Raw genomic sequence first — 16,454 nt, 5'->3', positions numbered from 1 at the left:
ACTTCTAAAACTATATAAAAAGAAAATAAATAAAGAAAAAAAAGATAAAGATAAAAACTATAAATATAAAAAAAAAAACACAACTCATGCTGCGTGAAGCCTGACATGCGTAGCTGCCAAGCCTCTCTACTTTATGTGTTTGATAGAGAAAGAGAATGGAAAATCTTTTCGAATCCCTTTCCTTAACAGACACGACGGCCTTTTGACCAAAGGACCAAATCAAATCAAACACATAATTTATATATAATCATATAAATACAAACTGAATCTCAATGCCCTCGAATTACAGTGATTCAAATAGTAGATCTAATTTGTGGTTTATAAATCACAAACCTTGAGTTTCCAAGTATGTTTGCTAATATTATCCCACAGTCTAACATTCTAGATATTTTACTCGTCCGGTTTAGTATGATTTCTTGTCAAAACATCCGAGAAGGGCTAAGGGTCTTTCTTTGTCAGGCTCTCTTCTAATCAAAGATTTTATTTCGAAAAATTGTAGATAATTCCAATCCTGATAATAAAAGAGTTGACCCTCCTTGCTAACTTTACCAATGATCCCAAGTTGATTTCTTTTATTTTGACTCGGACCACACAAATGGATTTTCCAAGCTTACTGTGTGGCCATAATATGTTACATACATCAAAACATTAAAACAAACTTTATTGAGGAGATGAGAATGAGGATTGAGGGGAAGGAATCATTGGGAGCGGATCCTCTGTCATGCTTTTTGCCCCCCACTACAAGAAAATGTGACTTTTCGACCTTTGGATTTAAATTTAGAAGTTCAGTGGTCATCCATTTTCTAACTCAAGATCCAACAAAATCTCCAACTAACTGGCACTAAACAAGTCGGATCAATATTATTGTTTATTAGTCATATTGTATTTTGACAATTGAAAATTTTTCCACTTTGAAAATTTCTGATCAATTACATGACACTTTCTTTACTAACTTGATAAGATTTTAAGGGTCGTTTTGCTCAAATAAATCATCACATTAGCAAACCAACACAACAGCCTTATACATCTCAGAGAAAATCTCGGATCCAAAAGGAAAACAAAATTCAAAAAACAATCTCCATTGGACATGGCTAACAAGAAGACAGTGAGATGGACCATTGGCATGTATAAGAGGTCACATTATACATATAGAGGGAAATCACAGAATTGACAGAGAGCTCCAAAAATAGAACCTTAACGAACTAAACTCAAATCAAAGAAACTACATTCATATCATCTAAGCTAAATTCATAGAAAAATGCATCCAATTAGATTTCTCCAATTTTAGATCCAAATTTATCAGAAAAGCTCCAAAAAAAATTATAAATCACCATCAAAACATAATAATTAGAGAATATTAAAGTGAAAAATAGAAGCAGTAAAGAAGCTAGAATAAAAATATAAGAAATAAAAAGAAGTGAAGATGGCCGACTGGAAAATTAGGGTATTTACAAAAAAATTCGCTAATAACTCTACGATTAGAAGTTCATTTTAGCACAAACAAGCTCGGTAAACAAGATTAAAGTATCTAAAGCAGAATTTTAACAAGATTAAACTAAAATTACAGAGAAAATTATAAGATGTACCTCTTAAAAGGTTAAAACAAGGCAGGAAGAAAATCTGATTTGCAGAAACACTAAAGATCTCTGGATTTGAAGCAGATCAAAAATCTATCAACAAAGTGATAGATCGATCAATCGGTGTTCTCGAATGCCTCTCGAATGTCTGGTTTGATCGGTGATCAGTGTTCTCGAATACCTCTCGAATGCAGCTCGAATGCCTTTCCAAAGTCTGGTTTGGTAAGAAATTCAGAGTCGAAGAGGGAGATTAAGAAGAGTAGATGGAAGAGGGAGATTGAGAAGAGTAGATCGAAGAGGGAGATTGGAGATGGAGAAGAAATTTCGAAAGGATTTTAGCGCACTAAGGAGATGATTTTCCTTGAGAAGAGAAGGAAAATCGAAACTGTTGGATAATTTTATTAAAAATAAAAAATAAAATATAAAACACCGGTGGGTCGTTGGGCTGGGGCTGTCAAATACGTGTGTTGGGCTTAAATGCGGGCTTTGGGCCGGCGAATATAAAAGTGAGATTTGGGCCGTCGAATTTAACATTAAATAAGTGCAGAATTTGGGTTTTTTTGACGTAGTGCTATGTGGTTCTTATTACCACATCTCCAACGACCAGATTTGAGAACGGTTAGCCATTAAAGAAGTTCAAGCCTCTTTGATCAGATGGTACTCTCCATATTGGTCAGGTTTATCGCCTTATGTGTCACACTTGTGGAGTGCGCAGCCCCTGTTTTCAGTATAAAAAAAATTTAGAAAAGAAGAAGATGAAGAGGAGGGAAATTCATACCTGCAATTAGAGGTTGGTATTTCAAAGAAGAAAAAAGAGATTCAAGGAGCTCAGTCTTCTGAAAATAGATTGGCTCTGAGATACGCCACTATCGTCGTCTTCATTATCTTCTCATCTGTCAAGCAACTCGCCCAAACCTTGTTGCTGCCATTGATGTGTTTAGTTAGCAATATAAATGAATAAAAAAGAGAAAAAAAAATTTAAATAAAGAAGACGAAGAGAAAAAGAATCCTTCTCGAACCCCACTTGTGTTTGAAGCGAAGTGAAAAAACTTCATTGAAAAAAAAATTATTTCGATCGTTTTTTTAAAAGTAGAGTTCGTCTTGAAAATGACTGTTGCTCTTTGAAGTGAAGTGGAAGAGTTGCATTGAACAAAAAAATTTCATAGTTCGATCGGATTTTATACACACCAAAATTTTGGTACTTCTTTTTTGTTTTTGTAGAAGAGAAGAAAATAGAATTGGTTGAGGAGAAACCTGAAGGTCCTTCCCCAAACATTGTTCAAAAAAAAAAAAAAAAAGAGGAAGGAAAAAGATAAAGGGAAAGAGGAAAAAGTTGTTGGAGAAGAATAAAACATCCGAGATGAATTATGAAATTGGCGAGGCATAGGATAAATAGGCAAAAGAAAAAGTGGAATTGGAAGAATAGTAAAGAAGGGATGGAAGAGGAGTGAGTAAGAAGTAGAACAGAGACCTTGGGAAGAAAGAGGTAAAAAAATGGAAAATGCTGGAATGACACAAATAGAGACACAAAAGTGACAAAAATGATATGGTGGTGCGCAAATAACCGTAGATGCTTTTTACTTGTTAAAATGATATGGTGGCCCGCACATAACCGTAGATGCTTTTTACTCGTATCTCGCATAAAAGCATCTATGGTAATGTGTGTGACACCACATCATTTTGCAACCTTTGTGTCTCCGTCTGTGTTACCCCTGCACTACTCAAAAAAAAAGTCGGTAAAAAAAGATAGTAAGCTAAGCTTACTAAATAAGATTCAAATCTTGCTAAGGGGTTTTAAGCTCACTTTGGGTCATAATAAAAGATTAAAAGATCTCTTCACACATGGTTGATTTTTCGTGAAGCTCCAACCACTGTTCATTATAAGCATGATCAATTATGCACTATCTTCTACTCCGCTTCAAACTACACATAATTGAGGGGGCATTTGTAGAGATCACAATTTAATCGGGCCCCCGTAGCTTTCTAAATTAATAAAAAGCCCCCTAACCAAAATTGGGCCTACAAGTCTAAATTAGGCTTCATTAATCGGGATGGGCCTCATATAATTTGGGTTTGAGTTTTTGTAGATAAAGCCAATGATTAAACAAAATTAAGCAATCCACATATTAGATATTGGACCCTAAACTTAAATAAATGAGTTTGGCCCAATAATAATCTATAAAATCCTTAAAATTAGATTTGGACAAGTTTTGCCTTTAAACAAACCAATCAAATCTTTTTAAGTTGGGGTGGGTATAATTGGTAAACTAAATTATCTTTAAGTCTGTAAATACAAGAGCCTCCCTTATTTAAAGGGAGACAATTACTTTTTCTCAGAAGACAGAAACTCTTCCTCTAGAGAAGAAAAAACTCTCAAACCCTCCTCCAAAGATAAAGTAAAGCTCTTCAAGAGACTCAGACTCTAATTAAAGAGAAGATCAAGCTCAAAAATCCTTTTTCAGAAGTTAAGAAATTCTTCTTAGCCAATAAATCACAAAGTCCGGAGAAAAGAAAATCTACCTAAATCTCTACAAAAGATCAATCCCAAAAGCCCTTCTTCAGAAACCAACAAATCCTTCTCAACAAATAAACGTGAAGCCCCTAAGAGAAGAAAATCTACACAAACTTATACAGAAGATCAAGCTCAAAAGTCATTCTTCAGGAATTAAGAAATCCTTCTTAACCGATAAAGCGCGAAGCCTAAACAAAAGAAAAATCTACAAAAGCCTCTACAAAAGATCAATGACAAACAAACCCACCGTCAAAGCAACATTCTCATTCGATTATGCTCAAAGCCTGGAGAGAATAGAGCTACACACGTGTCACCGCTATTTTTGTACTTAACTGTTAATCAGAGGAAAACACTAAGATTTGTATTCTCGTTTTTATCAAAATAAATAAAATCATTTACAATCTTATTTCATGAATCTTGAGATAGATTTGTTGAAATTAATTGTTAATAATTCCAAATATAGCTTATACCAAGCAAATCCAAAGGTTAACTACATTACTCCTATCAAACTTCAAAAACATCGTTATAGCTTTTAAACCAATCCAATTAGATAATGTTGATTTAAATAACACCTAGAAAATTGAAGATGCTTAAGAATCCGAAAAAAGGAAACTGACAAATAGAAAGTATAGTTAAATTTCCTGATGGAACAATAGAACTTCGTTTCTCTCCAAATATACCAAATGACTATTTTATATCTCGACCTTCGATTAGCTCTCGGAAATCTATAGAATCATCCTCAAACATCATGAAATCCTTTAAATTAGTCCCAACTCATATCTCCTACCCTGTGTATCCAACTAATAAACGACCAAGAGCTAAAAACATAGAATATGATCCAACAAAATATTGAAGAGTTATATTTGATTCGATTAGAGGATTGAAGATGACCAAAAATCTTGAAGATTATCTTCATACTCTTTTCAACTCATTTTGAGTACTCCTGACCCACAATATTACAAATTGTGAATGACGAAAATAAAAAAATCTTCTTAAATTGGGGCACTCCCCATATTTGTCAATAAAAGGCAATCAAAAATCCGATTCATCCACCAAAAACCTTCATTTTAAAAGTATCAAATCTGATTCCAACCAACCACTTCTACCTCAATGTTCAATTTTTAAGTAGAACCTACAACTTGGAAAGAAATTCATGTCAACGATATATTAATTTGTTCTTCCTTGAAGACTTTTTTTACAAGACTTATCTAAGAAGAAAAGGAAAAATATATGTGCCGATTTTGAGACAAGACTAAACAAACAATGCTAAGGATCCTTGAAAAGCATATCGAAAATGATCAACAAGTAAAGAAGGACGTCAAAAGAATACTAAAAAGAATAACAGATCAACGAAAGTCCAACAAAATGATTCGACCATTGTGCAAGGAAATGTTAAGAGTAGATTTTAGTCCAATAAAAAAGTATTTAATCTTGAGCTAGAAAACATCAAATATTGTGGAAAGATATTATTATGAAAAAATCAAATCTCAAAATGAAAAGATGCCTTCCTTATATTATCATAACTTATCTACGTCTAGTTAACCCACTCGAGCTTTCATCATCCTTCAATTACCTAGAACTAGAGCATACCACCCCACAATGGGGCAATTTTGAAAAAGTGAAATAAAAATAATAAAAATAACATCATTTCAAAAAGGAATATCAATTCAAAAAAAGAAAAACAAAAATCTCGTTCAAAATGACTCATACCAAGTCAACGAAGTATGGTTAAAAGCGTCAATCATCCCAAAATTCATCAAATCCAAGATTTCAAACGAGTCCCGCACCACAAAATTGAAGAATTCATAAGGCAAACTCTGTCATACCTCGTGTTTGGGTAGTTATTTTTCGTTAATCACCCAATTTCATCAAATCCAAGATTTCAAACGAACTATGTGCCACAAAATCAAAGAATTTAAAGAGGTTAAAGCTTGCCAGATTTTGTACTTGGGCATCTTCTTCTGAATCCACCATTTTACTTGTTGCTCTCGAATACGCGTAAATGAATTCTTTCTAGGTAACGTAAAAAGAGATATAGTTTTCTTCTCACAAAAAAAAGTCAAATCATAGTTCAACCTATCCATTATATCAAATTTCATATTTGAGCATATACCATACTTTTACGAACCCCATCCACGTTACATCCTAAAATTAAGTCATCTCTGATTGAGAAATGATTTACAAAGAATACTTCTACCACGAATGTTTATTGACGATGAAGGAATATCTATCTGTATGAAGTTTATAAGATGTGTAGCATGAGTTGAAAAGGGCACAGTGAAAACCTACAAAGGCACTATGAGTAAAAGAATCAAAACATGGTAAAATCAAATATCATAGGCACGGTGAAAACTTGAAAGATCATAAATGCGCAAAAATTATGGAACAGGACTTTGTGAAAATCGTAATTAGAACTAAAGGCATGAATGGTAAGAAAAAAAGATAATATATATCATCTCTATCCACCAATCACTTTCTACCTTAAAAAGGTTTGAAGTTTGGACAATCATCGATCTATCAATATCTCGGACATATTCTAAAGTCTACCATCAACCACAAATCATCACACAATCTTTTATCTCATCATCAAAGACCATCCAGATAATTTTTATCCTTTCGTTGATATTTGATGGTGGGGATGACTCTAAAGGATCTTTGAACAAATTGAAAAAAAAATTAATCTTTTTTGTCGAGTACACCATGATTAGCATTTAACAATAACAAATTCTCGACCTAGTCATTTTGTTTATACTAAAGGGATAATTTTCAGCAAAAAACAAATATGACATAAAAATATTTTTTCTGCATACATCATGCAAATTAATATTTTTAGGCATATAATGAAAAGTTCAATTTATTTCTTCAAAATAATATCGAATTACCCAAAGCCAATAATTATCAAAATTATTTTGCATAAGCATTTTTTTAGCGTATTGCTTCTTTGCAAGAGCCAAAATTGCAAATTGCTCCTCAATAAGAGCCTAAACTGAATATCGCTCCTTTGTTGAAGCCTAAAGTATAAATTACTCCTCAATAAGAGCCAAAACTAAATATTGCTCTTTTACAAGAGCTTAAACTGTAGATTGTTCCTCAATAAGAGTCTAAACTGTGTATTGCTCATTTATAAGAGCTTAAACTACATTTTGCTCCTTAATAAGAGTTTAAACTACATCTTATTCCTCGATAAGAGTCTAAATTGTATATCACTTCTTTGCAATAGTATAAATTATAAATTGCTCCTCAGTAAGAGTCTAAACTACATTTCAAGAGCCTAAATTACATTTTCCTCCTCAATAAAAACCTAAATTATATCTTATTCCTTAACATGAGTCTAAACTGCGTTTTGCTCCTTAGTAAGAGCCTAAACTACATTTTAACACCACAACACGAGCCTAAACTACATGTTATTCCTTATCTCATGAGCATAAACTACACGATATTCTCAACTTGTTAAAAATAAAACAAAAAAATTAAGTCAAAAAAATGTTGATCTTCTTTAGATTTCACAGGTTTGTCACTTAAAGTTAAAGATATCAAATCAAATCTTGTCGAAACACACTTAAATTGTAAACCTCATCTCCATTCTTCATAGTTGGTTCAATCCATGTCAGATTCCTAGCCTAAGAGACTAAGAGACCATTTTCTTATAATAAATCCCATCCCTATCAGACTCAAAGCTTGGGAATATCACATTTTCTTTTAATTTTTCATTTATTGCAATCAGAGAGTGTTATAGTGAGTGTGAACCATAGACCTACCAAAGGATTATCACAAGCCCTTCAGTCCCTCTTGAAATGTTTTTATTATTTGAGTTTATTTTCTTAAGGGAACGTAGTTCATTTTATAAAAACAATTAATCAAAAATAAAAATAAAAAATTTTAAAAAATCCTTTACAAGTTGCATTTTAAATCCAATTTGTCGAAATAGGACTAAAAAACACAAAATTTTCAAAAATCATCTAACTTACATCAAAATTTGAAATTTCAAATGAGCTCCGTGCTACAAGATCGAGGAATTCAAAGGATGATCTTGGCAGACCTCGTGCTTGGGTAGCTACTTCCTACAAAAATCATCAACTCATGCAGTTTTTCAAAATCATATTTTAACAAAAAATTTATGCCCGTACAAACAAGGGTTAAGTCAATTATTTCCAATTTTAATAATTTTTGTGCCACAAGATCGAGGAATTTAAAAGATGACCCTATCAGACCACGTGCTTAGGTAGCTATTTCCTACAACAATCATTAGCTTATGCGGTGTTTCAAAATTATGTTATAATAAATTTTTGAGACCCGTACAAACAGGGGTTAAGTCTATTCTTTTTAGTTCTTTGCATGCAACTCCTACAAAAGGAGTAGTTGTAGACACCCTAATTTGAATAGGCTCCACTCGAAAATGTTTAAAAAGATATATTTTTATAAAAAAAAATGATCCACGGACCTAATGACTCAAATCTTCAAAATTTGACATTTTTGTTTAAATCAAAGGCCCTAAGACTCTCAATAGTCCTATGGACTTACAATAAAGCTAACTTAATTCCTAAACCTAATCATTTTCTCAACTTATCATCATTCTAACCCTTTCCTAAAAATCCTACCAAAACCTTAAGCCCATCAAACCCAAACACAAATCTTATCTTGATTTCACCTTCATTCAAATTCAATCCATAACATATATCCTTCAAAACTTAAATCGCCCAAGCCCACTCTATATGAAACCCCTACTCAAGTCTAAACCAATGTCCATATCCATATCTATAATCTCAACCAATCAAGATCTACACAACCTATGATCATCTAGGTGGACACTTGTCACCACCACAACCCACCTTCCAAAATCATTCTACTAAATCTCATCATCACACCTAAAAGCTACACAATCCATACCACATGTCATCACCCAATATCGTCAAATTACCATTACAAGTCATCCCCATATCCCTTTTTTTTAATGAACTTACCTAACCCACTTACCCCATATCATTAGACACATGTCACATCCGAACTCACTCACCCAAAATCTAACCACCAAATCCCTTACACAAACTATTCTTTTAACCAAACAACTATACCCTTCAACTTAACCAATACTCGACCTAATTATGGGTTTTCTAACCAACCCAATTGGATTATCCATGGATTTGGGTCAAAAGCAACCCATCAAACCCTTTTACCTCACTTACCCTTTCCTAATCCAAAATGTCAAACTTTTAATTTAATAATCATGTCATTTTTCATCAACTTTTTTGATGACCATCTTACCCCTAAAAGTAATCATTAACCCCCATAAAAATCCTTCTTACCCTTTGAAAAACCAATGCTTGAATCCCCTCTCTGAAACCTCACTACTCCCATCACCCTCAATTCTCAAATCACTCATCTTTCTACTAATCTCCATACCCCCTCTCTCTCAATCTCTTCTCAAAAGATAAAAAAGGATTTAACATAATATTTTCATCAAGGACTCAAAAAAGAAGAAGAAAAAGAAAGACAAGTCCAAGCCTTAAAATGAGTTTACGTAGGAAATAATTTTTCCCTCTCCATCTTCCTCTTCTAATCTCTCCCTTTCACTTCTTCATTTTTTTAATTTGTTGGAGATCTACCTCCATAAAAATGTAAGGGCCTGAGGCTAAGACAATAATAGGGTCCCTCTCATAATGAAGTGACTACCTTGATTTAGGCCCAAAACAAAATCCCTCCAAGTTTGAGGGTACACTTTTCATTTCCATAATTTTTTCCTTCTATTTTTTTTAAGAAAGAAAAATAATCGAATCTAAGGTTATCACCTAATGTGTGAAGAAATAGGGTGTCTAACACCCTCCCTGTGTCTTAAGATAGACCTCCTTACCTAGATCTTAGGTGGATTAGTATCCCTATCTATACAAGAGTCACTACGAATAAAAAATTATTTTCTACATGCCCATTCACATCTTTTTCTAAAAAAGAATGGTAGCGATTCCAAATCCAAGTAGTAGTGATCTTCGAAATCAAAAATCTCATATCTATAGATTCAATTTTTCACTAAAAAAGAAAAGCTTTAGCAATCGTAAAGATATTTCCAACCATATAGAGTAGGTGCTCAGATTCCAAATATTGAATATTCTAGAGAATTTTTTATTTCAACCTGATAAATATTTTTGATTTCATTAGTTGACAAAAACTAGTTTAGGGTTGCCCATCGCCAACTTAGTAAAATAATTGATTTTCATCAAAACATGAAAGTGATACATTTTTTAGTTTATTTTTTTATAATAACGAACGTAAACTTAAAATTTAATTTGAACTAAATAGAAATCGTAAATCAAGTAAAGATTGATTTTTTTTCCTCAAGTTGTAACACTTCTATGCTTTCTAAAGTCAAAGGTGAAGACTTCGGATCGGATCAGGTCCCGCGTCAAGATTTTGGGGTGTAACAAATAATACCTGCTTGATTCAAATGTATGCTACAAAAACTAAGAAAAGGTATAAAAAAGAAATATGTAACACTTACAAACATCTTATTAAGTATCATATACTTGCATCTAAATATAATTGATTTTCCTTTATGTACAGGATTTTCAATATATATACCAGACTTGAACCCACAGCCTCGAAATTATTTAAAAAGTGTCAAACCAACTGAACTATGAGTCTAAGCCCAATTTCAATACTATAGAATGGTGATTGTATAGGTAGAGATAGCTATATCATCTATTCTTGTTTTAATTTCCCTATTTAAAGATCATTGCTCATGGTATTTCATGCATTTCTTATAGCTAGGATTGAAATGGGGCTGTAGTTGGAGCTCATTTGTAGGTCATTTCTTTCAGGCTTTTGTAATCAAGGGTGTGCCTCTTTGTACATTATGTTTTACTTTTTTTTTTTCAAAGAAAATCTTGCTCAATTAGAATAAAAAAACAGTGCGGGTAGAAGTGGGCTGCGGATGGAGCTTCTTTGTAGGTCATGTCTTTCAGGATTTTGTAATCAGGGGTGTGCCTCTTTATACATTATTCTTTCCTGTTTTTAATGAAATCTTGCTCATCTAGAAAAAGGGAGGGTAGAAACAGGCTGTCATTGGAGATTTTTCTAGGTCATGTCTTCCAGGCTTTTGTAATTAGGGTTGTGCCTCTTTGTACATTGTTTTTTCCTTTCTTTTAATGAAATATTGCTCAATTGGGAAAAAAAGGGGGGGGGGGGGGGGGGGGGGGGGGAGAATCGGGCCACATTTGGAGCTCGTTGTCATGACTTTCAGCCTTTTGTAATCAAGGGTATGCCACTTTGTACATTTTTTTTTTCCTCTTTTTTAATGAAATCCTGCTCAAATATTAGGAAAAAAAGGGGGTGGGGGTGGGGGTGGGGGGGGGGAGAGTTGGAGCTCGTTTGTAAGTCATGTCTTTTAACTATAATTAGGTCATGTCTCTTTGTACATTGTTTTTTCCTATTTTTTAATGAAATCTTGCTTAATTAGAAAAAAAAGGGGGGTAGGTAGAAACCTCCGCAGTTGGAGCTAATTAATAGTCTGTCATGTTTTTCAAGCCTTTGTAATTAGGGGTGTGCCTATTTGTACATGTTTTTCCCTTTTTTTTTCAAAGCCTACTCAAAAAAAAAGCAAGGGGGGTAGAAATAGGCCATAGTTGGAGCTCGTTTATTGGTCATATATTTTAAGTGTAATCAGGGGTGTGCCCCTTTGCACATTTTTTTCCTGCTTTTTAATGAAATCTTGCTCAATTTGAAAAAAAGAAAAGTTATGGCGGAGTAGAAACAGGTCATGTATTTCAAGCTTTTATAATCAAGGTGTGCCTCTTTATACTTTGTTTTGTCTTCTTTTTAATGAAATCTTGTTCGATTAGAAAAAAAAAGAGAGAGGGGATTGAAATAAGCCACAGTTGGAGCTTGTTTGTAGGTCATGTTTTTCAGGCTTTTGTAATCAAGGGTATGCCTCTTTGTACATTGTGTTTTCCTCTTTTTTAATGAAATCTTGATCGATTATATATATAAAAAAAAATATAATAATAAAAAAAAAAAAAAGAGGTGGGGTGGGGTGGGGTGGGGAGGGGGTTTCATAGAATAATTTATCAAAACGGTTCAGTTTTCAAAATTAATTACCAAAATGGTAAACTGTAGTAATTAATTCTGAAAACGGTAATTTTACCATTTTCAAAATTAATATTTTTTACCAAAAAGGTAAAAACAGTCAAATGTAATTTTTTTTTTATCGAAAATAACCTTTTTTGTTTTACATATGTATTTACCATTTTAACCTTAGAAATAAATTAAAATCCAACTAAATCTTTCTTTTCTTTTTAATCTTCCCAACACTAAATAGAAATACGAAAGAGGAGAGGATTTTTTCATAATACTACTAAAAACCACCATCCATCTCTAGTGATCTCCTGGCTAGGAACCACCACTTCAAACTCATTTAGGTAATCTTTTTCTATCTCAATCCACTACTCTGACTGTAACAAGCATAATCATCGTGACCCAGACGGGGTCCTCTAATCAATTCACTACTTTTAAAAACTTAAATGTACTGTGATAACCACTCACCGTCCTGTTGCAACTTTCATAAATACCATATGTTGTGTCCATTAAATAATGGGTGTTTTCCATTGCTCGACCTTTGATCATGGTGATGGGTTATTGAATTCAAATTTTATGGCTAGAAATCATCAATCAATTTGATTCTTCACAAGACGTGACACATTTTTTTGCTTTATCTTGGCTTTTCATACAAGAAGATAGGCGAGAAATCAAGTATGAGGAGACAGAGACACTTATTGTACCAAAAACTAGACATATTTTATCCATTTGCAACATACTACAACAGATTCCATTGCATTCAGATTAAGTAGAACAAGTCAAACAGATTATTTAACATAGAATCTGTGAACTATGTAGTAGTAGTAGTAGTAGTAGTAGTAGTAGTAGTAGTAGTTCTAGTTGTTGACCCAAAACTGAGCTTGGAGATAATCAATCACCTTCTTGTCAACTTGGAAGGCCTTGGCAAGAACATCATCTGAGATGGGTGGCTTCGAACCAAAGACAGCATTAGCAATAGTTATGACACCCGGGTTCTGGCTGCTTAGTCCAGCGAAAGCGAGTGCATTACCGTGACCCACATTGAATTGGAAGTGAATGAGTCCAATGGGGAACACAAACACATCACCCTTGTTGAGAACCTTAGTGATAAGACGGTTATCGGGGTTGGAAGTGACGAAACCGACGTAGAGTGTACCCTCCAAGACTGTTAGGACCTCGGTGGCTCGGGGATGTGTGTGTGGTGGGTTGAGACCTAAGGGTGCGAAGTCTATGCGAACTAAGGAGACGCCAAAGGTGTTGAGCCCTGGTATCTGGGCTACATTAACTTGAGTGACATTCGACCCGACTTTGTTCACAGTGTTTCCAGGTCTATTGAGCCCAGAAAAGAAGAAATCATTAGCCGTAACAAGCTTGGGGTCCTTGCAAAACTTCCCATTCACAAACACTGCAATTCAAAAATCAAGAACCATTGAGAGATTGTAAACTATAATAAACCTACTCAAATTAACTAATCATTTAAAAAATTAAAAAATAAAAACTTAGGAGAATGGAGAGAGAATTAATGTACCAGCAGATTTAGAGTCATCGAGGGCAACACAAAAGTCTTGTAGGGGACTGGGGTCAGAGGAAAAGGAGGAGGAGGAAAGTAAAGTAAAGATAAAAAAAACTATAAAGAAGTAAGAGCCCATTTTTTTTTTTTTTTTGGTTAACCTTTCTCACACAAGCACTACTAAGATAAAACCTTGAGATCAAACTCTTCTCCAAGTGTTTTTGCTTCTTAAGATTGATAATTCAAACATTATAACCATGTCTATTTATAGAGAAAGATGGAGAGAAGTTGTTGAAATGGCCTCATTTATTTTTTCCTTAATTTCCAAGTAGAAGGTAGGAAAAGTTATTAAGTCTTTGAATCAGTAAATTGAAGATTAAATATTTCAAACATTGAACTAATCTATTTAAATTAAAGGTCCATTCTCCAACAACTATACCCATTTCACCACGTTGCATATTCTTAGTCTTTGATCAAGTACCTAATTTCCTTGAAGTATATAGCGCAACACTCGAGCTAATTAACTCCTTCAACGTTTACTAAGAGTAACTATCCCTGTAATTTCAAAGATACATTCCCCCACTTAAGAGAATTCTCAAGATAGTGAATAATATAACATGTATTCCATCCATTAGAACATGGTTTGTGCTAATGAAATAAATATTAATTCCATTTCAACAATATAAGAGGTGGTTCTGGACAAAATTGAATGGTGGAATAGGATTTATTCAACAAACCACAAATATTTACATTAAGGCCTCACTGATGGTAACAATAATAATGATTCCATACGTTGTGTGTGTGCGGCGGGGGGAAGAGGTTGAACCTCTGACTTACATAATAAACATGTATGATTAAAGATAATGTCCTTACATAATAAACATGTATGATTAAAGATAATGTCCAACGATATCATAATACAACTGATAAAATTTATATAGAGAAACCATCCTCTTAAGTTTATGTTAGTTTTTCCATTAAATTGCACATTAAAATAGCACTTTAATGAAGGTATTTATAAAATCAGCCATTTTTTTCCCCACATGTTATTAAATGTTAATTTTAGCAATAGTGCAAATAGAAAAAAAAAAAATGTGTACAAAGAAAAGTCAATATAGGATTTAATAGAATTACAAACTACCCTCATTAGATTTGGTGTGATTGTAATCTCGAAATCATGGATTGACTTTTTTGTGAGCAAAATATCTATAGTGGGAACACTTTCAAGAGCTGCCAAAGCACACCCTAAAATCCTTTCGAGACTCGAACAATAATAAATGTACTTGTTATTGCATTTGATAAGTCAAAGGATTCCTTTAAGCTCCTGCAGCACTCTTTAAAATGGATAGGGATCCATTGACACCTAAGAATGACTCACGAAAAAAGCACATGATCCCAATCCTTTAAATGCAAAATCCAATGATTGAGATTTATGAGTATCTTAGTAACACAAATCTCGGAGATACTTATCCTGAGAATAAATCTCAACCGTGGGATTTTGCATTTTTAAAATTATTCTATATTTATGTGGTACAATCTAGAATTTTTGGGACCCTTCCAAAACGCACTAGCTTCTTCCACATTTCTTATGTGGTCCAGCACATCGAAATGTATTCTAGGAATATTTTAGATTATGAATTTTTAAGTGTCTGACCATATAAAAATGATACCTAACCATATCACTCCAAATAATTTTAAACATGGCACATCAGATAAAAGATAAAGCAGAGTTGGCATTGATGTGATAAGAAGTTGAAATTCTTAAACAGCCTCATATCCTAAGACTTGGAATGCCTGATTAGTTGAATACAGGGATGTTTAGTTAAATAAAAATCTTAATTTAAACAAGAAGGTTACCAACTTATCAATATATTGTTAAATTAAGGGTGATGATGACACTTTTAGAACAAACCCATAACGAATATTCGTTTAATGGTCGCCAAACATTGTTTTAATTAAGAGTGCTTAAGTCTCTAAGAAACCATGATATGGTTAGTTGAATAAATCCTTATTTTTTTGCATTGTTGGTTGAACAATCTTTGTGCGAAACAAATAATAATAATAATAATAATTATTATTATTATTATTATAATAATAACATGGACATTAGTCTTTACAATCAAGGTGTGAGACCAGCAGGTCAATCTTGTACTCCGAGTTTAGGCGTAACTATGTTTTAATAGTAAAAATGGTGCCTAGAGTGGTTGAAGGGTAGTTGATAAAGATTTTCCAATGAAAACAAGAAGTGGGCCTTTGAAATCATTGAATTTGATCAGCCTAGGTCGATTGATCTCATCCTTACAGCTATACCCTCTAGGTGATAAAGATCTTGTTGGATTTGATCACTCAGAGGACATGGAAGACATGATTAAGGAGTCTGAGATTTATATATGTGAGGGCCGGCCTCACAAAACTACATTTTAAGAGGCGGCCACTATATATAGAAAAATTTTATAAAAATAATAATGATGATGATGATGATGATAAACGGATTCCCTCTCTACTCTCCTGATGTGGCATATGCCATAAAATTTTTTACTCGGGATACACAACTACATATATCCCGAGGAAAAATTCTATTGTTCTATGGACCTGCCATGCCAAGAGAGTAGTGGGGAGTCAGAAAATCACAACAACAAAAAAAAGAAGAAACAAAGGTAAAAGATATTTTTTACTAAGCATAAGGAAACAAAATTATGTTCCTCCATAATATCTCTTCATAGTCAACTCTTCCACTAGTGAAAGTGAGCTCATACATGCTTAAACTATTTCTTCTAATTGGGATTATTATCAA

At 33.4% G+C, this 16,454-nt stretch overlaps 1 protein-coding gene across 1 annotated transcript; it reads right to left on the bottom strand.

Annotated features, from left to right (window-relative positions):
- Positions 1 to 12,823: 12,823 nt before the first annotated feature.
- LOC147410432 (putative germin-like protein 2-1) lies at positions 12,824 to 13,879 on the bottom strand. Its single transcript, XM_086441164.1, has 2 exons — positions 13,679 to 13,879; positions 12,824 to 13,555 (listed from the first exon to the last, which is right to left on the bottom strand). Exons 1-2 carry the CDS (start codon positions 13,797 to 13,799, stop codon positions 13,008 to 13,010), a joined length of 669 nt encoding a protein of 222 aa, XP_086297290.1. The 5' UTR covers positions 13,800 to 13,879; the 3' UTR covers positions 12,824 to 13,007.
- Between the last annotated feature and the right edge of the window lie 2,575 nt (positions 13,880 to 16,454).

Source organism: Akebia trifoliata, chromosome 1 (genome assembly GCF_017979445.1).
Source record: "Akebia trifoliata isolate Shusen 1 chromosome 1, ASM1797944v1, whole genome shotgun sequence".
NCBI lineage: Eukaryota > Viridiplantae > Streptophyta > Magnoliopsida > Ranunculales > Lardizabalaceae > Akebia > Akebia trifoliata.
Note: the sequence above shows the minus strand (reverse complement) of the source record. Positions and strands in the feature narration are given on the sequence as shown.

Coding starts and splice junctions, on each gene's coding strand:
- LOC147410432 (XM_086441164.1), bottom strand. CDS start 13,799: ATGGGCTCTTACTTCTTTATAGTTTTTTTTATCTTTACTTTACTTTCC. Junction 13,556..13,678: donor CGATGACTCTAAATCTGCTG/GTACATTAATTC, acceptor TTTGAATTGCAG/TGTTTGTGAATGGGAAGTTT.